Source organism: Balearica regulorum, chromosome 7, assembly GCF_011004875.1.
Source record: "Balearica regulorum gibbericeps isolate bBalReg1 chromosome 7, bBalReg1.pri, whole genome shotgun sequence".
Lineage (NCBI taxonomy): Eukaryota > Metazoa > Chordata > Aves > Gruiformes > Gruidae > Balearica > Balearica regulorum.
In genome coordinates, this window is record NC_046190.1 from 25,859,120 (window position 1) to 25,883,059 (window position 23,940).

The 23,940-nt window shown below is 34.2% G+C and overlaps 1 protein-coding gene across 1 annotated transcript in view; it reads right to left on the reverse strand.

Annotated features, from left to right (window-relative positions):
- Positions 1–23,940, reverse strand: part of KCNMA1 (potassium calcium-activated channel subfamily M alpha 1) — a 494,552-nt gene that overhangs the window by 117,853 nt on the left and 352,759 nt on the right. The window contains exons 16-19 of the mRNA XM_075757828.1: positions 23,648–23,803; positions 9,767–9,872; positions 9,361–9,428; positions 3,941–3,969 (exon numbers count right to left, since the gene is read on the reverse strand). Of these exons, the coding sequence (XP_075613943.1) occupies positions 3,941–3,969; positions 9,361–9,428; positions 9,767–9,872; positions 23,648–23,803 (359 nt within the window). The remainder of the gene's footprint in view (positions 1–3,940; positions 3,970–9,360; positions 9,429–9,766; positions 9,873–23,647; positions 23,804–23,940) is intronic.

The window sequence follows — 23,940 nt, forward strand, 5'->3', positions numbered from 1 at the left end:
CAGGAGGGAAGAATCCTGGTTAGGCTTTCCTTCTTGCTTAGTCATGTGGAAAAAGAAAAATAAGGGGAAAAAGGAAGGAAAAATATCTCTAAAAGGGATTTCAGATGAAGAGTGTGAATGTCTGCATTTTGAACTGGTTTTTTTTTGCTATCTATTCAGCAAGCTCTGCTGGGACATTTTCAGGTTGATGTTCTCCATGTTCCTTCAGCATTTTTTCTACAGAAGAAACAAAACCTCTCTACAATGAACTAAGAAAGACCATTTTTTAAGCTGAAGTATTTGGCTTGCATGAGGGACACAAAACTTATTTGCAAAGTGCTTCCTGCTCTTAATAACTGATCATAATATTCGCAGATATTAGAGATGAAGGAATGACTAACTCATATTGTGACCTGGAACACTAAAGTGCAGACGTTAGTAGCTTGTCAGAAACCTGCTAAATTCAGTTGTTTTGTAAACTCAGATGTTTTCTTTGATAACTGAGCAGTAATTTAAGCAATATCAATTATATAAATTTAAAGGTAAAAAAAAAAAAATCTAATCATGGCTTTTAATTAATCCTCAAGATACCTTGATAAGAAACAGTTGCCTAAAAGATAAACATACTATAGATACTTTACCCATTATCTGAAAATGAGTTTGTAATTATTATATCTATGACTACATTATCTATATTTAGGCTTGAAAACTTTTAAATTCTGCTTTCAAGCAATCTCACAAAAATCATACATTGTTTATAATTAACAATCTAATACTGTTAAAACTTGTTATCAAGGTGTGCTTACTGTTTTGTGCAGCTTTATTAGGAGTCAGGGGAAAAAATAACCAACTGCAAGCAGGAAGCTCATTGTACATTAATATTAGCTTGGATAAAGTTTTGATGATTGTAATTACTATTGATCTCAAATTCCCTATAGTAGAGTTAACAGAACTTGGCTGTAAATCAGAAAGCTTTAGAAAACCAGCATCTAGGAGACTGCCTGGGAATAAAAAAATAAGTGCATTGGTAAGTATTTATGCCATTCTACATGTAATGAAGACATTAAGAAAGTCAATGAAAATTCTGCCATTGACTTAAAATGGTACTAGGATTTATCCTTAACCCTAACGTGAAATTTAGAGAGGGGATTAGGAAATCTGGAATGCCCTCACATTACTTTTAAGAACTGTGCTTTTGAGAGCTGCACACTCTTCTGAATTCACTTTGCCTTCCTTTAGCTCTGAATACAAAGTGATGAAGGCAGGTGAAACTGATCTTAAATAGAAACTCCCTGTGTAATTAAAAAAATCAGATACATAATTTACCTATATAGATGGTCTATTATGACTAGTAACAAAAATTAAACAGGTGGGAGTAAGATCTTCTCATCTCTTAGGCAGAAAATATGCTTTGAAAATACTGGTCCTGCTATGACAGGAAATAATAGCTCTTAATAAAAGGCTGCCACCTAGATAATATTCCACATTTTTATTTATCTTTATCATTGTTGCTCTAAATAGTAAACTATGTAAAATGTCTCAATAGTTTTACAAAATATGAAAACTAAACTATAATCATAAAATAAATCAGTACATATCTATTGTTGGTCACTCATAAAGAGTGACAGCTAAAAGCGTACCATAATCAGTTCTCCCTTCACCTTTATGAAGAATTACCAATGAAGAACTTAAGATATGAAGTAGAATAAAATATTTCCAAAAGTCATCATCAACAAACATCATTGGTAAATGACAAATTTTTTCTTGTTCAAAGACAGCTTGCACTTGTAAACCAAGTTATTCTAATTTTTATCTGAATTCCCCATCTTTTCATTTAATGAGATGCAAGGAAACATAAGTATACCTAAGAAGTGAGAAAGTGAAGTTTTGTTCCACTACCTTTCTGATTAGACTAAAAGGCTCCAGCTCAGAAAACCACAAGTGTGTATTTAAGTTGAAGAGCACAGGAACAGGAACAAGTAGAAACAGTAAAGATATGCTGCAGGTAGCACTGTTCACTGAACAGTGACTATAAAATTATCACTGGTTGATAAAGTCAATAGATATTGCTGTGGATCAGGGTTATAAAAAAATGTGAATAGCTTATGTGCTTTCCTCTTGTTACATATGTATTCACAAAATCCAGCTGTTAACATCCCTTTCTTAGTATTGTTTCCTGCAATTTTTAGGCTCTTTTTTTTTAATACCAAATCAATTAATTGTGAGCTGTTACCTGCGTGGCTTTAAGTAAGAAGGAATATATGATTGTATCACATTGTGTTACTTTTTGTGGGATCCTCTGCATCACCTTGTGATTAACAACTCAATCCAACTCCCACTGAAGTTAGTGGAAAGAATGATATGAAAGCCATGAATTATCTGTTATTACTGAAAAAGACTGTAATATTAGCACTTACATCAGTAAATGACAACTGAAATAATGACAACCTAAAGTTGGGCAATAATTCTTAGGAGAACCAACAGAAATCAAAAAATTTCTAATATGGAAATACAAAATCTGGTAAAGAGTTCCACTGCTGTTACTATCGTATTTTTCTTTTTTCTAGGAAGAGATTACTATTCAGAGATAAAAGAATAATAAATCATTTGCTTTACATAAGATAATACAGAATGAGATCATTCAATGGAAAAGTATTTTAAGAGCCCATGGGAGCTGGAAACATTAAAAAAATCAGATATTTAAAAAAACTCAAACATCCAATAGCACATACACCACTTCACATATTATTTTATAACAGTGGAAAGAATCAAGCAAAACCAAACACAGGGGATAGAAATACTCTTATAAACAGTGGAACACTGCATTTTCCATGTCAAATGCCCAACATAGATTTTATAGATTTTTTTTAATAAAGAAAAATGACAACATATAATAATAAATATTAAAATAAATTTTCAAAACGTCAGAAATTGTGGCATGAGCTCAAATGGCAGAATTGGTTCTCCTGTGAGGAGAAACAATTGCCCTCAAAAGTTTTAGAGAATTTGTGGCCAAAATAAGATGAACTAATATGTCATATATCATTCAAAATTTACGACAGTAGTACAGAATATAATTTTTGATCAAAGAAAATAAAATTCAGCTCAGAGTCAGTATTGTCATAAGTTTATTATATGTCCCTCCACATGTTGCAGAGCACATTTATAACATTTTTGTTTTACAAAAATGAATGTTGTGCAAAGCACTGATGGGCAAGTTGATAGAAGACTGACTCCAATGTTTGCTTGGAATTTTATGAATTTTTGTACAAAAACCCCACAAGAAACACTTGTTTTCCCACCTGTGAATCTGTACTAATAATAATGAATGTTTTTCTTTTTGTTGAAGAAAGGAGTCAGCCAGTTGGCCACTTGAAGACTAAATTAATCTTTTCCAGTTTCATGATGTTATTCATATATGAAAGTTTTGTCAGAACAGACACCATATAAATACTAAGTTTCTACTGTATTTCTGTTTATCCTGTATCCTATCTAAATGGGTTCTTCCAAATTAATTTAAATGAAATTATTATTTTGAGAATCACACATAGCCATAATGGGTTTTGATATCACTATCTGTTTTCCATTTTTCCATTTTCAGTAAAATAAGTTGGACCTCCAATCAAAACTGGTGGACTATGAACAAAATTATTGCAAGTTTTTAAGTTAAAAATGAATTGCAGTTCTGGAGACAGGACATATATATCACTGTCCCCCCACCTTCTACTTAATGTTCTGACTAAATTAATTTTAGGGAAGAAGAAAAGGCGAGAAAAAAGCCTGTTCAGCACTATGTGAAATGGTGTAATCTGATTGGCATGCTAATTATACTCTGAAAATGTTTAAAAAATGTAAGAATAGCTATGTTCATTCTGGAAAAAAAAAAAGAAAAGAAAAAAAAAAAGGCAAAATTCTCAACAGTACATTCCAGAACTTCAAAATTTGTAGGCAGTGGACATACCTGCTTTCTCGTTTTTCCGACTTGTATTCCTATGGCTATCATTAACGAGCTTTAGTTTCGCAAACCACCAGTCTGCAGGGAAGAGAAGAGGCCAACAGTCAGTCCTTTTTCACAACCAACACCACATTTGTAGAGATGGCTGTGGGTATTATTTTCTTTGAGAACTCACACTAAGATCTTCTCCCATTTTTTTGAATTAGGTATACAAAGAACATATAATAAGGTCTTTCTATTTTGAAGATAATGAACACATATTTTTCTAAAAATATAAACTGACAAGTTGAGAACAGGCAGCATAAGCACCAACACTATGTTACTAAGTCTACTTAAGCATTAGTAACAAAGTTATGATATACAACATGAAATTGCATTTGACTATCGCTGTGGATGTCTTGAGGAATTTTTCAAATCTTTGCTGGAATTCAGCCATATGTTGATTGTAGTATGCATTCCTTAGAAAAATATGTATGTACTGAACTAAAATGAGAGTACACTATTAATAAGTCAATATTTGCCAACCACTGTCACAGAGGAACAGCCTGAATGGAAGCAATTTCCTGACCAATATATGGGAAGTACATTCTGATAATGTAATACACATTTTTTCAGTTGTAAAGTTTGTACAGGTGGCTATTTATTGAAACCATTCAAGGGCAGGGCGATATTAATAGACTTGCAGAACTGAGTTTGCCACAATGCCATTTGCTTTCAAACTAATAGGCTCTCTGAAGAATAAACAAACAAACCATTTTTTTAAAAAATAACTAGAAATCATTTTCCAATTTTGTCATTGAAGTGTATACAAATTCCAATGCTACTTGCTTCCCTGTTCTATGAATTTGTCACAAATTATTCTAGAGGTCATCTTTCAATTAGATGGCTGCCATCTTCTGTATCATACACTAACTTTTCCAGAGCTCACTTCAGTGTTACTTAATAATTTTGTATATATTTTGAGAATATTTATTTAAGCAAATCTAAGCAATATTCTGCATAATTTCCATCAGTCACATACTTAGCAGAAACAAGGAATTGGCTGCTGAACTGTAATATTCCATTTCTATATTAAGTTTCAGAAATCACTGTGAAACAGTTTCTGCTATTCTTAGGATAAGAGACTAATTACAGATAAGCATGGATGTAGGGGCAATGCTGAGGCAATGTGCTGCCATATCACATAAGGATATATTTAATAGAATTTATTTGCATTATGTCAGTTTTGCAATGTAATATTGAGCGTATTTTTTCTTCAAAAATTTTCCTTTTAAAGGATTGTAAAAGTAGCTCTGTAGTCTCCTTGTCTGGGGAGGCAAGTGATATATCAGTATTTGGGAAGTAACACAGAAAGACAGATGGGGCAAAATTAATTTATTTTTTTTTTTTTTAAATCAATTAAAACTCTTACTCTACCCCTAGAACTCCAGCCAATGTCAGAAATGGGCAGACAAAATCCTGACAGCTACTGAATTCTTGATTAGTCCATCATTTCTCTCAATATTAACAGGTTAATGAAGCCTGACTATCAGCTTCAAAAAAAGAAAAATAAAAAATCAATTTTCCAACATATTAACAGTAGAGTACCTTATATGTTGTATTAAGACTATTATGTATCTGTTTTAAAAAAGATGATATAATAAAATACAATTTCATGAGGTGTGAATATCAAGAGTTCTAAATCTATTTTTTAATTTTGGCTACCTACATTCCTTTAGAAAACACACTTAAGTTCCCTTCCCTGGTTTTCTAGTATTTTATAATCTATCTATCTATATCTTCCTAAAAACCAAACCAAACCAAAAATAAACAAAAAAACCCCAACAGCAAACCCAACATAAAGAGATAAGCATAATGCTACCCCAGTATTTGGCATAAGTATCTCATTCTTATCTAGAGATTTACTAAAAATATTTAAGTGGTAAACTAAATAGGTTTACGTGCACTAGGCCATGCAATTAAACACTAGGACAAAGAAGTCTCACCATTTAACTGTATTGTGCAAATGTAGTTTGATATGATTAAAATGAGAAACAGAAAGATCTTATACCTGCTTTTGTTCCCCAGATACATAAAGAACCTTGTAATAAGGAGTTAGAACAATTTTTAATCTCAAATTATTATGTAGAAGTCCACAAAAATTGTGAATGACAGTACATAAGGCATTAATTTCTATTTTATTTTCAACTGTCAGCATCATCTGCTAACTACTGCTGAACACACGGTCAAGAACAAAGGCTCTTAAGAATTGGAATCTGACTGTTTCTATCTACCCAGAGAGAAATAAACTGTTTTTGACATTAAATCTTCCTTATTTACTAGTAAGACTATCATCGACATAAATTAACCATAGATACCTGCTGTATTATTTGCATGTGGAAGTACTGGGATATTTAGAATTTTAAAAAAATTGTCATTCTTCTTTCTGAGCAGAAAAAACCCATGAAGATAGAACCTTGATTAGTTCTTAATTATTTAATTTTGTACAAAACATTTTTTTAAAAGGATTTTAATTGGAAAATCTACCAGAGGGAAGTTTTTTCTTTTCAAACAAAATTTTATTAAAATCTCATACACCATAAATAATTTGGGTTTTTTCCTTAGGGTCCGTTATAACATTTTTTTGCTGAACTAATTTTGACAAGGAATAGGTACTTTCTTCAGGAGAGAAAAAGTATTTTCAATCTACTTTCCTATGTTGGTTCAGCTGCAGTTAGCAAAAGTATTTTGATAGAGGAGAAATCACATTGCTATTCACCTAATGAAAAATATATGGAAAAATATTCCTGATAAAAAGTAGTATCTTACAGTAACATCTTAAGCTGAGCAAATTATTTGCAATATCAGAATTCTTTCATAAATATATTATTTTTGTCATCTTTTCAAACTATTTTTTATGCATATTCTCAATTGGTGCTTTCTTTGGTATTTGTGTTCCTGAGGAGTTGGAAGTATGAAAGTATCGGGTACTTTACTTTTCTGGAGCAGCAGTGTCTAAAATGAGTGCAGTCAACGAGGTTCATACACTGGAGTAGAAATTATCATAATATATATTTAATAATCTAAATATCCCTTTTAAAGGTTTGTTAATGTCAGGTTCAACTAATTTCCAGTCACATGAAACTGGCAAAAGCATGGGCACCTTCTGCTTTCAACCTACAGGTAGGTTCATCCAGATGCATGTATTGCTCAGGCAAGAAAAAAAAATTAAGCAAATATTCCAATAGCAGATTTTCACAGAACTATTAAAAATTTAAAAGTAAGCACTGATGTAAGTGGTTATCTGATCAAGTGTAAAATGATATGTTTGTTAGCAAGATTTTTGGGATCTTGTTAAAATATTTGAGATGTATTTTACAGGTATATTTACAGCAAACGGGCCCAATTTAACATATATTAAGAGAAGCAGACACCTTTCATATGCTGTTTCCACTGCTAGGTCAAGTGTGAATCCATAGATGTGCTAGCCTACTAGGAAAATTTTGGGGTGGAGAATGGTGGGCCTAGCAACTCATTGAAGGTTAGCCTTGCAGTAGTAAATATTAGAAGGCTCACTAGAAGACTCTGTGCTGGTGGGGAACAGTGTGGTTAATTTACTCTACAGTCATCATCACACAAACCTGATCCAACAATATCCAAGGGCGCAGAATGATAGGAATTACTTTAATGAATTAAAAATGTATTGGTGAGAATATGTTCACACAGTACACACACATACTCAGAGTTATAAATAAAACTTGCAGACTGATACTAACTTCTGTTTCTATCTAATTCTTCTTCCTGGTGTTGATATCAAAAGCTTGAAATTCTTCAAAAATAGAGCGTCCCATCCCCACTGAAAGAGGAGATGTTTCTGCACTCTCTTTAAGTTTGTTACCCAAACTGTATGGCAACCTATTTACCAGAGAATCACATTCCAAGATTGGCAATGAGGACCAATAACCTGAGGAAGCAGCATATCTCACTTAGTTTCAGAGTTTTAAAATGTCACTGACTGCATGAATTTTAAAAGCTAAATTACAAAAAATGATCTCAAAGTCTATGTATTTTGTGGGTAAAAGCCTGTCCATTGATTTTATTTCCCCTTCACAAATCATTGCAACTGATTTTTTGCTGTCCTTTGGTTCTTCTGGAAATTGAATAGCCAGTTCTTACAGTAATGAAAATACCTATGCATTACACTCATTAATACGTAACACTACATTTTAATTTTCAATATGCTTTAATTAACCTGAATTTAATAGAGTTATTAAACTCTTGGAAAATTTGAGATAAATCTTTTTCTTTAATGTAAACCAGGAAACACAGTTAATTAAGCCTCCAGATAATCAAATGCTTGAGGAGAGCTCCAAAGTTTAGATATGTTTCTAAATGTCAATAAATGCCCTTTATTTATTGATTATTTTATCTCAGCTCTACCAGCACAGTTAAATGACCGTCAGCTTTATGTCAAATACAGTCTGTCACATGTTTCTAAGAACTTGTTTAGAAACTCAACTATGTTTGACAATGGTTTGGTGTGGAGATTTAGTATTCATGATTGTAGTTAGTGTAAACAGCACAAATTACCATTCATTCTGAATATAACACAAATTTCTAGAGTATATTATGAGATTTTCTATTTCAAGATATTCAGGCAAATTTTTGTGCTTACAGTAATAAACATTTTCCCTCCATAACCTAGTCACAGTCTGGTTAACACAGCGGAGAGATGGATTGCGAGCCCCTTCATTTTACTAGCAAATTGAAGACTGGGCTCTGTCATAGCCATATCCCAGGGAAAGACAGATTTTTAAATTGATAACATTAATCTAAAACTTGTTTCTCCCTCATTCTTATGCCATAACCTATGTTTATGCCACTGTAAAAATCAGAAAAGGTGGAAGAAGTGAGAGGAGTTAAATCAAAATCATTCTCCTTTACATAAGCGATGATATCTTACTTCCTCTATTTCCTCCTCTAAGAGTGGAGTCTGCAGAAGTTCTATGTTATCTAGTTAGACATCAAGCTCCTCAGAATAGGGTCTGTTTCTTTTTAAGCATTTGAACAGTGCCTAGCAAAAGCTGTCCAGACTCTTTGTTGTGACCTTTTGGTACAGCTGTAATGAAGAAAAATGCCAACAGAAGAGGAAATATGATTGTGCTAAGCTATCCTGACTATGTTTGTGGCCACAGTATTTATCATAGAAACCTTATGCATAGAAATCTTTCATTCATGGAATCATTCCAGGACAAATATAAGGATTTTCAGTCTCTAGAAATAGAGTTGTAGCATAGCTTATGCTACGGTTATATAGTATGCTTCAAATACTCGTTTCTCATTACAGAACAGGCATATTTTTTCTTACATATTTCACTTGTTTAAAAGTGGTTTGCAACCAGTTCTACAGAGCTCTGGATACCACACTGCTTATATGATTCCATTACATCTGCTTCAATTAAAGAATAGTTTCCTTGGAATGGGACATAAGCCAAGATGGTGACGCTGACAACCACTGTTCAAAGAATGGGAATCATTAGAAGAAACAATAGGACAGCACTTACGAGTAAATAACTCAATTTAAATGGATTGCTAATGAATTTGTTCAACACTGTAAATATTTACGTTTTCACTTACAATCACTTAATTCCAAATCTCTTCTGAAAACTGGCATTACAATGGTTGGAATACTTCCATGCAGTGATTACTTTAATGTTTATTTTCTTGGATCCTATCTGATGCAGCAACATTAGGAGTGTAGCAGACTGAAAAGGTCTCCTGCAGAAACCTTAGATTTCACTCGAGAGAAGGCAAATACTTATGTAACCTTAATATGTATTTCTACTTACTCACAAACTGCAGGGAAGGACAAACCCACAAAGGCACTAGACAGATATTCTGTATACATTTCATTTGCAACTCCTTCCAGGTAGTATTTCTGCCACGTATCCTCCTCAATCTAAAACAAAGAAACACAGATGCAGAGTTTCTGAGTAAAACCAAAAGCTTTCTTTAAAATTTCCAAACAACTGCTTAAACTTGAATCAGATTTTAACAAATAAGTCAGTAGATTGTTTTGGCAATTAATATTGCTTATTTTTACAGGATTTTCCGGAATGCTCAAAAAAAACCCCAAACCACAAACCCCTCAAAAACAAACAAACAAACAAACAAACAAAACACTCCAGTCCATGTAGTCAGTAAATCAAGTATCCTATGTAAAAATAATACGCTGCATTCTTGGCAAGCACATTCGGCATGAGGTGAAATCAGGTTGTAGAAAGCTTGTTGAAAAAAGTTTCCCAATTTTATCATTCTGAAAATTGTCTAGTGAAATGGTTGCATTATATTGTTATTTGAGTCTCTCTAACAATGTTTCAATTATTTTCACCTTGTTTAGAAGTTGATTAGCAATCAAAACTCTTTTTTTTTTCTTCTCTGCATCTATAACTAACATAAGAATGAGAAACATATAGAAACAATTTCTTCAATGGTCATCAGTGCTTTAGGACAACAACTGAAGAAAACTTTTACTGCTAAATTTTTACTGTTACTGTTGAAGGTATGAAGGAAAACAAGTCAGAGGTGGTACCATCAAAAGATCAATATATTTGCCTAAGCAGAAGTTTCTAGTGATACTGGAAATGCGCATGCAATCACACCTAGCTTCCAGCTGCTGCCCTGGAGTCCGTGGATGCCTTGTCATATCTATAAAGCTTACGTCTCAGACACTGTATATGGTCTTTTAATTAGCATCAAACACCTATATTAAGGTAACTGGATCAAGCTGCTTAGTATCCATCAGCAGAAACAGCACTATATATTCAGCAGAGCAAATACAAAGCTAATCGATATGACAGGAAACATGGCATATGTTGAAGCTCTTCATTGTTGAAATCCCAGTCCTCTATACCATCATTTGTGCCCTCATCCAAAGTTTTTTTGAGATTTGACTGTCACTCCCAATGAAATCGTCCTAGGCAAACTAGGGAAACCACCACAAATATGCAGCCTAAAATACCTAAGGCTTCACATGAAACAGTTGCTTCCCTATGTATTAATTCACATTAAATAGAGCAAAAATTTCACCACGACAGGACATTCCTGTGTGTACTAATCTTTCATATAATTCTATATTGCAAAGAATTACACACAGCACCAAAAACAATATGTATGATAATACAGTATAGATATAATTATTGAGAAACATCAATTACTAGCAAAAATATTGCGTATATTCTTTTTTTTTTACATTTTACATTAACCAGAGTATATTTCACTACATAGTAAATAGGAAACATGTAAAAAGAGAGATTGAGAAATTAAAGATTTTAATTTTCTTAAACAAGGCACATGATTTTACAGATCATCAAAATATTTATCTTGCAATTTAGCTCATGTCTAAAAGCTATATTTTATTTTTTACAAAAAAATAAAGAAGCTCTTAGGTCCACTGTTTAGGTAGCCCCATTATGGTCCTCATCTTACAGAGCAGAAAGCGAGACAGCGTTGAGTTTAGATGCGAAGGACATAATGAGAAGGCATTTTTCTTAAAACTATTGGTGGAGATTTGCAAAGCTACCTGAAAGGTTGAAATACCAAATATCAACTGATTTGAGAAGGATTTGGATAACTATACATCTCTTAAACATTTCACAGTTTGTCTTCTGACATCCCCAGCTTTTCCCAAAGCTCAGTAAAGAGATGATGATACTAATCCTGCAGGAAACAGAGCTGTACCCAGGCCCAGTGAAGAATGAATCCTGCAAAAAGGATGCTTCAGGAACAGCCATCCTCATAAATTACTGCAGGTAAGGCTCAAGTGCTTTAATCTACACTGCTGATCGTCCTTGTCTAAAGTCCCAGAGCCAGCGTAATGGCAGCTAAGTATGAGACAGTTTTGGGTTTGGGGTTTTTTTTCCCCGTTAGAGAGAACTCTCAGCATTTCAGAAATTCTCATCAAAGAATTCAGTCCAATAAGATAAACAGCTTATTATTGTTTTAAAATTTTGTGCAGCTACACTACTGCCCACTATGTCAAATGACAGTCAATGATTTTAATGGCATGAAATGCCTTATGACAGCAAAACACAGGCCTTTATATTCTGTATGGTAAAGGCATTATGGTATGTTAGGAGTGTGGAATATATGTTCTTATGAATGTATATTCCAAATAGCAATATAAATGTACATCTCTGTCAGTATTCAAGAAAATAAATTAATACGTGGAATGTGACTTGAGTAAAAATGGCCAAATTATTTTTTCAGCTATTCATCAATAAATTAAATTGAGAAAATCATCTTTAAGCAACAATTTATCTTTGTCTGTAGTGTCAAACTACAGCTGTTTTAAAACAGCACTAAAGCAAGAGGTTCTTGTACAACATACAGAGCTTAAAGGAAATCTCACCATGTAAATTCAAAAAAGAATAAAAATTTAAGATGGGAAAAATTACATACTCTAATTACCAGTCAGTTCAGGTCTGTGACCAACAACATGCTCTGTGCATTTATACTGTATCCAGCAACTGACTTTCTGCCTCTTAAATTTAAAAATGAACACATGCCTACACAGATATCATTAAGACTTTTTTTTCTAAATAATAATTCTATTTTTGCTTTAACGGGTTTGTTTATATTGTTTCCTTAGTTGTACTTATCATTATTCTACTCTATGCTTCTAAACAAGGTATAATCAGATGAAAATGTTAAGTGTTTAACAAAACTTTTAAGTTAAGTAATTGATATTTTCTAATTTCCAATTAAATCTTTAGGAACTTTTAAAATCTTACTTGTTTTAGGAAATAAAATTATGAGAGCACAAGCTGTAAAAGTAAACTCCATTTTAAACACAAAAGCTATAATGGTTACGGAATCCTATCATTCCCCAAGAGTCTAGAACAGATTTTTCTTGTTTCTTCTTATACATTTTTATTAAACACTTACTATTTTCTAAAAGTTTTAAGTTATAATTCTGTATTCCATACTCTTACTCCAGTTCCAAATCATGAAGCTCACAAAACCTGATAAAATAAGTATTCTATAGAAATGCAGTGATGTTCCTCTTCCCACTCCTTTTTTTTTTTTTTTTTCTCTTCTGGAGAGCTGTCCTCATTCCCTCTTCCCCTGCCTGCAGGTCTCTGCCCTTGACTCTGCCTCCTTCTCTTTTCTACCATATCATTACCTAACATCACCCACAATACCAACAGAACTGTTTCTCTAGGCTAATGTCCTGTATACGTTGCTTTCTACTTCCCTCTTAACTCCTTTATCCAAATGGAAATGTCAGCCTGCCCAGCTGGCATGTACTAGAGGATGTACAGCCACCAACTGGCAGTGCTTTCACTCATAGAGTTCTTTATCTTACTTTCCCATCAGCTGTGTTACCACCTCCTCTTTCAGGCTCATAATATGGTTATATATTCTTTGCCTGCTTCAACCCAGTGACTTATTCTATGCTTAAATCATACAGATGTCTTGTCTTCCTACTAATCAGGATAATCTGTGAAAAAATGTCTAGCTCACGTTTGAAAAAAATTCACCTTTAAAAGCTTAAAGAGACAGCAAGACCAATTCCATGTCAAACTAGCATTTTATGGATAGCCAATACCAAAAAAGTGAGAGATACTAAGCTCAGTGAGCAAAACCAGGATTATATTATTAATTACCAGCAAATAAAGCAACAGCCATATTAAAAGGCTTCAAAAAGGGAATTACAGCTGAGCCTCTACCATTGCAGAAGCAAATGTCAGGAGTGCAGTGTCCTAACAGCATAAATAAGAGCTACAGCTCTGCTAATTGTCTAACTTAAAGACGCATTTTCACACCATGTCCACACATGGCTTGTATTGAAATGCTATAATCATCATAATGCTGAGCTTTTCAAATTCTTTTACAATTTAAAAGCACCTCTTCCCTGTAGTAGCCTGATCTACCACTCGAACCTTCTCTATCGATTCTGAGATGCTTGGGATCATTGTCTGAGCAGCACAAAGCAGAAAGAAACAACAGTATGTTTTAACATAATGATTTAAGCTAGAAAATATAAATAAAAATAAATTTCAGATTATAGAATTATGTTACATTATATTATTACACTTATATTGTTATATTATTAAATGTTACTATTTCTTTCATATTATATTATATATTATTTTATAGTCTAATACAACTTTCATCGGTATTTGGTGCGATGCTGTGACATAAATCTCTCTTGGACAAACAATTTTTCAGTATTAAAGAAAATCTGAATTCCACAGCTATTTTGACAGGACCTGCATAGTATTTTAGATAAGTTTTTTATCCTACATTTTTATCCTACAGGCCAAGTACTAATTTGGGATTCACCACTCTTTTCCCCATGTTAAACAAGTTAAAAGGCACTCTTTCAAAATAATGTTCTAAAGAACAGAAGGATTGGAAACTTTTTAAGAAACCAGTGAAATATAAATTACAATTAATTTATTTCTTTTAAATTTTCCTCTCCTGTTGATAGGCTGCCAGGTAACCAGTTACTTTAGTTCTGGTGAAGTAAACAACTGCAAGAATAAATTGCCATATGGAGATGTTCCAAATCATACACTCCTTGACAAGCGGGCTGCAAACAATCAAGAGAAATTTCTTCCACAGAAATTGCTTCACCATTCAGAGACCATGTGGGATGCTAAAGGGATTTGCATTGTGTTATTCTTCACCACACACAGAGAAGTCATATTACAGTTTCTATAACCCTTTTATTTATGTGAAGCTTGCAAATGTTGCTGATCAGCAACTCTTTATATACAGAAAACAGATAAAGTGCAGGCTTGGTAAAAAATGAGAGTAATGATAGCGAGGACATGTTTGTAACTTATGGTCTATTTTGTGGCTTTTTCTCAGATTGACACCACCTGGGGCTGGAAAAAATATACAACTACATTACGTGTTTCTCCTTTCTACTTTCTTCCCTTGCTTTCTTTTCTTCAGGCAGATGGTTTTGTTTTGGAGAAAGGAACTGAAGATCAGATCTACAGTTAACTGCTCACCCTTAGTCAAGGGAAAAAACCAAACTCATTCACAAAGCAGCAATCGAGCTTCACAGGCGCTGGTTAGTGTTAAGTTAACCTTCATGAAGTGATTGGAATGTTTAATATATGTTCTGTTATTGTAATGAAATGTTGATTAATGAATTTAAAGAATTGCTGATATTTGGGATGCTGTAAAATGTTATTTTACGATAATGGTAATAATAAAGATGAACTTTGCATTTTGTCTCCATCTGAACCATGACATTTTCCCTGGGATTCCAAAGAGAGAGATGGTCACCTGCCTGGTATTTTTTTTAAAGGCAGTACCTGCTGGTCTGCTAGAAATGAAACAATTATTAAGAACCTCCAGTGTTCAATATTGCTTTCCTAATTCCTTGAGGCTTGCAGTTACCCCGAATTTTAAAAAAGTTCCACAGCAAATATAATCAGTTTCTCCCATAATCCATATCATTCAGGTACTAATTTCAAAATCCTTAGTGCGAAAAAATACTTTAGTACTCACTATATTCTTGACTAATTTAAGCTTTTGTGATGATACTTTAAAGTCTGCTGCTGCAGTTAACCTCAAAAACTGAATCCCTAAACAAATCTGACTCTTCACAATGGGCATTTCTTTTCCTTTAAAATACCAAACCATACCTTGAGTGATTGTTGGCCAGTCCATCTGTGGACTTACTGATACTTATCTACTACTTATACATACTTCTCTAAACATTACGAGTAAGTTGCGAAAACTTAACTGTTAATGTAGAGATGAAAACACCTGTCCCATATCCATTACAAAATGAATGTTTCACGTGTCAGTTGCTTGAAAACAATGGGGAATAGTTAAATTTTATGTAAACTTTATAAAAGCAAAAAGAGCTGAATTTGGAGTGTGTTTGGTTTAAGATGCTACTAATCAAGGTTACTACAAACGTCATTTGGTAAAACTATGAAAGTTATTTATCTGGTTAGTGAAAAATTATACCTAGGTTTTAGCCTACCTGAAAATATTGCTGTGCTTACAAAGATGAAAACAACCTTGATTTTAACTTGAAAAATGAAGAAAAACCTACAGTAGTTTCAATTTTACAATTACAGAGATAATTCTGTTACTGCAAATAAGTACTGGTCTATCCTATTTCAGCTCCTGACAGCAGAATCTGGATATTTGTATTTTCTACCTCTGTACCATATGGACTAATACAGTTGAGACAAAGAGAACTGATTTAATTTCAGTGAAGAGTTTTCTGTGGTAAAGCTTTGCTTGTTGGCTGAACAAGCACATTCCAGCAGAAAGCACAAATCCTATCTTGACTAAGTATTGTGGGTTCCAGGAAGTCAAATGTGCTAGTTTAGCGCTGGTATCAGACACCAGGCTTCATCTCCTGTCCATTCTTACCTCTGTGGATAACTGCCAGCTTGAGAAATTAGAAATTTAGATCATAGAATCACAGAATGGTTTGGGTTGGAAGGGACCTTAAAGATCATCTAGTTCCAACCCTCCTGCCATGGGCAGGGACACCCTCCACTAGACCAGGTTGCTCAAATCTCTATCCAGCCTGGCCTTGAACACTTCCAGGGATGGGGCATCCCCAGATTAAACCTTTATTATTTACTGGAAAATATTGTCCTGGTAATAAAAATTGTGCATTATTAAGCAGTGAAATACTGCTTGGGAATGAGGGCATGTGTCTTTACTGGGAGAGTAATTAAAGCAGAAGTCAATGCACCCTATATTTAGAATACAATTAAATGTATCAGAAAAGCTGCAGTGAGGAACAACAGGAGAACACCAGAAGGCACAAAGTATACAAACACATTAGCAGTGAACTACTTCAGTGTGGGGAAAAATAACCAACAAAACTCCTTGGTATTATTTGGTCCTGCTATCATTTATTCTTCTCCCTTTCCCCCCTTCTCATTTCTTGCATGCTATTTACATTTTCATTTAGCCTCATACATAGGCCTCTACAGATCTTAAATAAGGTATACATGTTGAAGACACAATAATTAATCAAGGAGAATTCTATTTTCTTTTTTTAATTTGGACCTCCTCCTTTACTCATCAAATATTGTACAGCTCAAGCATATCACCAAGCAATGACAAAAGGCACTTTACATGCCTCTCCTTACAGAAAATGAGCATCTGTCTTTATGAAAGACCTTCCCCTGCATGATCCTAAGGAGAAGGCTTTGCAGGTCATTCTGTTATTTCTATCCCTGAAGTTAAATAAGTAACATAGTTCAAACTGATAATGCAGCAACATGAGTAAATGTAATGCTCTAGAAAGATAACAACACATTACAATTAGTGGTTGATGCAGTAACAAGGAATAATTCACTATCTTCCAATGGTGACCACGCTATATGTTATTAAGAATAAGTACATAGCATTTTCTTTTGACTTTGATGTTAAATGATAGCAAAATGTTATCACAGGATGATGTGTTGGTACAAACAGTAAGTATTTTTTTTTCTTCAGAGACCTTACAGACTCAAGAGGAAATTTTAACAAATAGCAACAAAAATGTAAGTTATTCCAATCACAGGTAGGAAGAAAGGTAAAGAGTTTAGGTAACTGTTGGCCCTCACAGAGAATGTGCCATACCACCACAGTGATTTGAATCTATACCTCCCTAGTTCCTCTCTAGTACGGTAAGCACGTGATTATCTTCCCCTGACTATGTTACACTGCAATTCTGTCTCCTGGATAGTGATAAAACAAACTACCCACTGATTCAATAGCCTATATGAAGAACAGCTGGAAAATGACATAGTGCATCCCAAGAGAAGAAATCTAATTTTCATCTGTATCTTTTTTTAAGTCACAATGCTTCTCTGCTCTCCCCTATCTGTGTACAGATACAATGTTGTTATTGGCAAATACATTTACATAATACAATCATTTCCTAGTGGGACATGGTGACAGAGAGAAGAAAAAATTATGTACATCTTGCAAGCACAACCATTAGTATTGTCAGGAAAAAAACTAAACCCTTAATACACCCAGTCCTACCCCCGGCTGTGTAATTATCAGGAGCTCTGTAGCCCCAACTGATATATCTTGTTCATAGCATTTGCTTCTCAGTGTAATGACGTAAATAGTTACATGAAAGAGATTGAGTATATCTGAACCTGATAATTCTATATAATCTCTTCTGTCAAGATCTAAGTCTCACCATCAAGACAGAGAACTAATGCTAGTGTTGTAGTCTGACCTAGGATCTTTTATTGCATTTTGCAAGGAAAAACAGGGAGAGGATGGTGAGGTGTCTATAAATATTAAGGAAGTGACACAATGAAAATTCCTTTATAGCACAATGGAAGCAGCTGTAAAGTCTGCTCCCTAGCATTGAATAAGCTCAGCTCATCACCTCCAAGGAAAGAGCACAAAACAGTACAAAGCCTTTAAGAATATTTTCAGATGTTTGGAAGAAGATCATCTATTTGATATTTACACATATATTTACTTTGATAAAAAACCCTAATTGAATAATTAAAAAAAAAAAAGTACAGTAAAGGAACGAGTTAATTCTATTCATTATCTCTCTAGAATAGCTCTTGAATATTTTAGTTCTGTTATTAAAGTGATCTTGCTTTATTCTAATGGACTTTTTTTGTTCAGCATAATTTTCCCAGTATGCAGTACTTTGTTTAAGTGCATGCAATTCAGAAATACTGAACTGCCTTCCCAAAATTATAAGGTTTATATATTAAAAGAAAAAAAAAAAATTCAATAAAGTGTTGTGTAAACAACATGGAAGTTGTTACCTACCTCCTTTCTAAAATACATATAAAATTTTTTCTTCAAAGATGCCCAGAAGGCCATGTAGAAAAATGTTTTACAAAAAATGCCTAGAAAATAACATCTTCAACTGAGGCAATTTTCTTGAGCCCTTGCCAAGCCGTTTTCATCTACTTCCATCTAACACAGGGACTCCTGCCTCTCCCTAGGCTCAGAACTCTTCCAGGGCTTCCTGATGTTTGATTTTATTTCTCTTCTCCACAGCATTGTGGGCTTTTTCTAACAACATAGATGAGAATAAAAAGAAAGTACACACAGAATATTCTTGATTGGTAGTTGAAAAGAAGTTGCACATTGAAAGCAGTGGATTTTAAACATTTCCTCATGTTCACCTATAATGCCCTTTCAATCCACCCCAATTGCTTGTGTGAATGTCTGGTTTTATTACGCCTTTAGATATGAATATCAAAATCTGACAGCGAAGTACTTGGCTGAAAGCAGTTCATACATTCCTAGCAAAGAGTGAAGCTTCTTAGATTTACAGTCTTATAATTGAATTTCCTTAAGTATTATAAATTATCAACTACCTCTATACTCAATTCCATTGTCTGCTTAAATCAAAGCTAACAAGTATCCTTAGTGGTATAAAAATTTTACAAGTTGAGCCAACTATTCCCACAGTTCTTTCTGTATGCAAGTATGTTTTTTAAAATTAGCATGAAAAGAGTATGTTTTATAAAACATCAAATATGCTAATTAAGATTAAGTAATTTCAAATGAGAGAGGCACTTTTTCATTGCTCATAGTAATGTAGAGTCTTGTAGTAGTTCAAAGCAGAGAGTGTATTCTTGAAATACTATGACACCTAATTCTTTAGATGCTGGCCTTGACAGGTTTGAACTTGAAGGCATATAGGCTCTACTTTTAATACTTTAAAATTTACAAAATAAGGCAGTATTTCTATTCACTCATAATACAAAAGATAGATCGCTGTTGATCTATTCAAATGATTGACTGAAAAATGCACTCCACGGTAGACTTCAGTCCGAGACAAATATATCACTCATCACAAGGACTGATAATATTTCTAAATAATAAACAGTTTTCAACCACAGCAGCTTTTAATTCCTACACACAATGATTGAAAATATTATATTCAGGCAGACCTTTTAGAGAATAAATGTCTTTGGGAACAGGCTATATTAATACTTGGTCTAAATCCTGTGAGGATGATCAGGTAATCAGTTTATTTAGCAGCCACCTGAAGAACTTCACAATAAGTTGAGAAGTTGCATTCCCTCCCCACCTTCCTTTTAAAGTTCTCCTTCATTTGAAGAAATTCACCGTGTATACCCTTGTCTCACATTTTAAAACAGTCCAAGGCTACCCAGGTGGCCAAAAATAAATGGCAAACCAGTTGATGTATTCCATCAGTGTAGGTAATCACCTAACTGAAGTAAATCTGTGTAGCTTTATTATGTCTCTCTTTCAACCTGGACTAGAAAGGAATACAGTGGGAGAAGTGGGCATTGCATATGTGTGAGTGTGAGCAACAGCTGCCGAAAGAACCCACAGAACATTCCTGCTCTCAAAATAGCTTAGAGGATAATTGAGAGTGCTCTAGATCATTTTTCAGATCTGGAAGGAGGTGTACCATCTTGCCAACAGAGTAAAGACAAAACTAATTCATTTGTGGACTTGTGTTACACTCAAGAACCACATTCCACATTTTATCAATTTACACAACAATACTAACTCATATTGGCTTGCATAGTTGTATAAAGGGACAAAATTTGACCACCTCTGCCTTCTATTCTATTTACTTACTCTTTACAATGTTTTTCATATGGGTAGACTTCTGGTATACATTTGCTAATCCAAACAATACAGAAATTGCACTACAGTATAGTATTTCCACCTTTTTCTGAGACTAAGCTAGTAATAGACTCTCAATTCCTTTACTAACACATCAATGATAACATTCTTTGCTATAACAGGAATGGACTATTGAAATACAGTTTACAGGTGTAAAGTTGGGTTGAGGGGGTTTTTTGCTTAACATATCATTTGTTGTGCAATGAATCTTTCCTCCTTTAAGGCTTTACAGATTCTTAATCTTTTTGAGCTGAATTTCTTTTTTGTTCAGTTTGGTGCCAAAGAGAACGTAAAAGATTCCATATGATGTTACATCACTAAAACCAAAAGGAAAATATTAGGAATAATATAATATTTTGAGGTTTCTTAGTTTGTTTTACCTCTAATACTGGGCAGACCGTTTACACAAATCATTTTGCTGTAAAGGAACACATAATGAGTTAAATGTGTGCAATGTCACCATCAATCATGTTCATTTGTGTTTGACTGACCGAACATTTATGGCACATTAAATCACTTTCTAATCACGTTATGAAGGAGGAGGAACACACATTTCAAACTTTCTTCAAAAATATAGAAGTTTCAGTACATTTTCCTGGCAATCTCCTAACTTGTTGGAGACTCCACTAATAATGTTTGCCCAAAGAACTTATGAAGGTCTGACAGTACTTAAATTCAGTGCTCTAAATAAAATGGGGTGGAAGTTCTTTTACGGAATAGTCATCTTTCTTTTCAATAGAGTCCTCTAACAATTCCAATCAATGTAGCTGCTCTCTTACAGTACACTGTTGATTCACACCCACCGCTAAGTAATAGTTTCCTCTTTCAAATACAGTTTTAAGAGTAAGACAGCTTGGAGAAAGAATATCCTTTCAGCCAAATAAACAAACCTTCTTCTGTCGCCAATTGAGTTTGATTCTGAGAAATGCCTCAGTTCTTGTACATTTATTTTGATTTTGATTTTAATATACTCAGAGATCTTTTGAAATGACAACATCCATTTTACTTGCCCGGACAATTCATTCTTAGTTAAGTAGCAGACATATTTTTAACCAGTACTAACAGTGTCTTGCATTCTCCTAACGTACTTGACGTCATTTTTTCTCTCAGTGCCATCTGAAGATGACATCTAAAGTAACACAAGCTAAAGTATGTCTGCATCCTATTCTGTTTCTAACTGTATATAATCACAGATACATGAGCTAAATTGACATTGATAGCTTCCTCCAAATCAAAATGATTGCTATTTTTATGCTCATTCTGTGTATGTAGAAATACTCAGATGTAATCTGAGTAGTACCTTGCAAAGCTGAGCCTTCAGCTTAAAGCTGTTCATCAGTGAGATAGTCCAATCTCGTACTGTACTGAAATTATTATAAGAATATTTTATAAAATAAGAAAATATAGGATTGAAGGTGGGTAAGATAATGGCATAAGTGATTAGATATATTTTCTGGAAAGATGATAGCTTTACATTTGCAGTTTTTGACTTGTCTAAATGTTTTAACTACACATCCAGGCCACAAATGTGCGTGTCTTGTACGGTTCCCCTATACTCAGGTATCTGTACACTTTACCACTTTCTGAATTTCTCAGTTTTCTGAATGCAAGTTTAAATTCAGTATGAAAATAACTTGCATTAATACTGGGACTTCTGAAGATACCCGTATATTTGGCTCTCCTTGAGAGAAAATTGACTCCTCCTGATTTTGGAAAGACAGAAGCTGAGCAAAAGTTTCAGACCTACTTCTGATTTCAAGAGGAAGTTCATAGCATAGGTTGCCTCAGTAATTTCGATTCATTAGTGTGAGCATTACAAACATTTGAGACTCCTGAGAGTCTTGGGTTACCACACCAGAATGAGGCAGACCAAAATGACCAGGAAGAAGAATGAAGTTCATAAGAGATATAGTTTTCTTTTGAGATATAAGCAGAAAGGATTAATACCAAAGTGACCATATGCTGATGAGTCACAGACAGTTCCCAAGTTTGGCTTTACTGAAGTAAACCAGTTTCTTTCTTCCTCCCCCCCGCACATGACTAAAGATGCAAATATCGTAGCTGCAGAAAGCCAAATGCAGAGCCCAGGCTTGTTTCTATATTGAAAACTGGCGTTTTTTGACTCTATGTAGTAGTCTGGAATATTTTTGACACACAGGAGTCTGCTGTCTCCAATTTTTTGGAGGTCTCCAAAGGATACCTTAATAAGAATTTCAATAAGAGTTTCAAGACTTCAAAAGAAATAAAGATTCACTGCCCTGCACTGATACGTGCACCTGAGGACATTAGGCTTTTTTTTTTTTCTCCTTTTTTTTTTTTGTTGCTTACTTGCACAACAGACTTGAAGTAGACCATGGCCTACCTTGTCAACTCCAGTGTTTCCTGTCCCATTAACAACACTTATGGGATTGGAAACTGACCATCCTTTATGTTTGGAATGAGTGTCCCAGAAAGGCATGAGGAAAGAAGCACCGATTGCTGCAATCAAGGCCTTGGTCCAGCTAGTACAGCTGCCACAGAAGTCTAGGAATAACTGGGCTAAAATTTTGCCATGTAAGTTCAAAAGACCTCCTTGACTGAGGAGAAACAAATACATGTACGATGTTGTAGAAAGTTCAGGCTTCAGTTCCACCACCTGTTCCTTATTTACTCTCACAGTCACAGTCAGAGGTCCACTAGCCACTTGATGCAAAAGACCAAAATGATCAGTCCTTTTTTCTGGGCACTTTGTTGCTATATGGGACATATATAAATCATATTTTTGTTCTAGCAGCAGGGGCTTTTCTCATACATAAATGTCTATTTTGCCTAAAACAAAGCAAAACACAAAACCCCAGAAATATCCCTAGAAATGGATGATGCTTTCAACAATCATTTAAAGGCCAAACACTTGCTGAATAAAAATAAAAACATAACTTGACAGAACCTGGCTCATTGCCCAATTTGCAGCAGAGAACATTTATATGTAGGTGTGTGCTGGTTTTTTTTGGTCTTACAATATCTATTAATGTGTTCCTGTTTCATATTTGAGCCATGCTCTCTACTCAGCTCTCTGACAAACTGAATTGCGAACTAATACATTCTAATGGGACAAGACATTACCTTTATGAATGACCTCATAGAGAAGAGGTTGGCTAACATTGTTGAAAGGCCTGGTGCCAGGCAGCTCTGGGCTATGAAACCCAGCTTGAGCTCAGCAAGACAGATTGCATCATCCCCTTCTTTCCAGTTCCAGCTTGGGATATTTAGCAGATGAGCCTGGAAAAGAAACAAAAAAACCCCACTGGTGAAGAACCAGAAATACTTCCCCAAATACAGTACAGTATTGAAGGAGATAGCAGTGAATGATTTTCTTTGTTACTGGCTTGACTTTTTCTGAGTAGGCAGAAGCACTC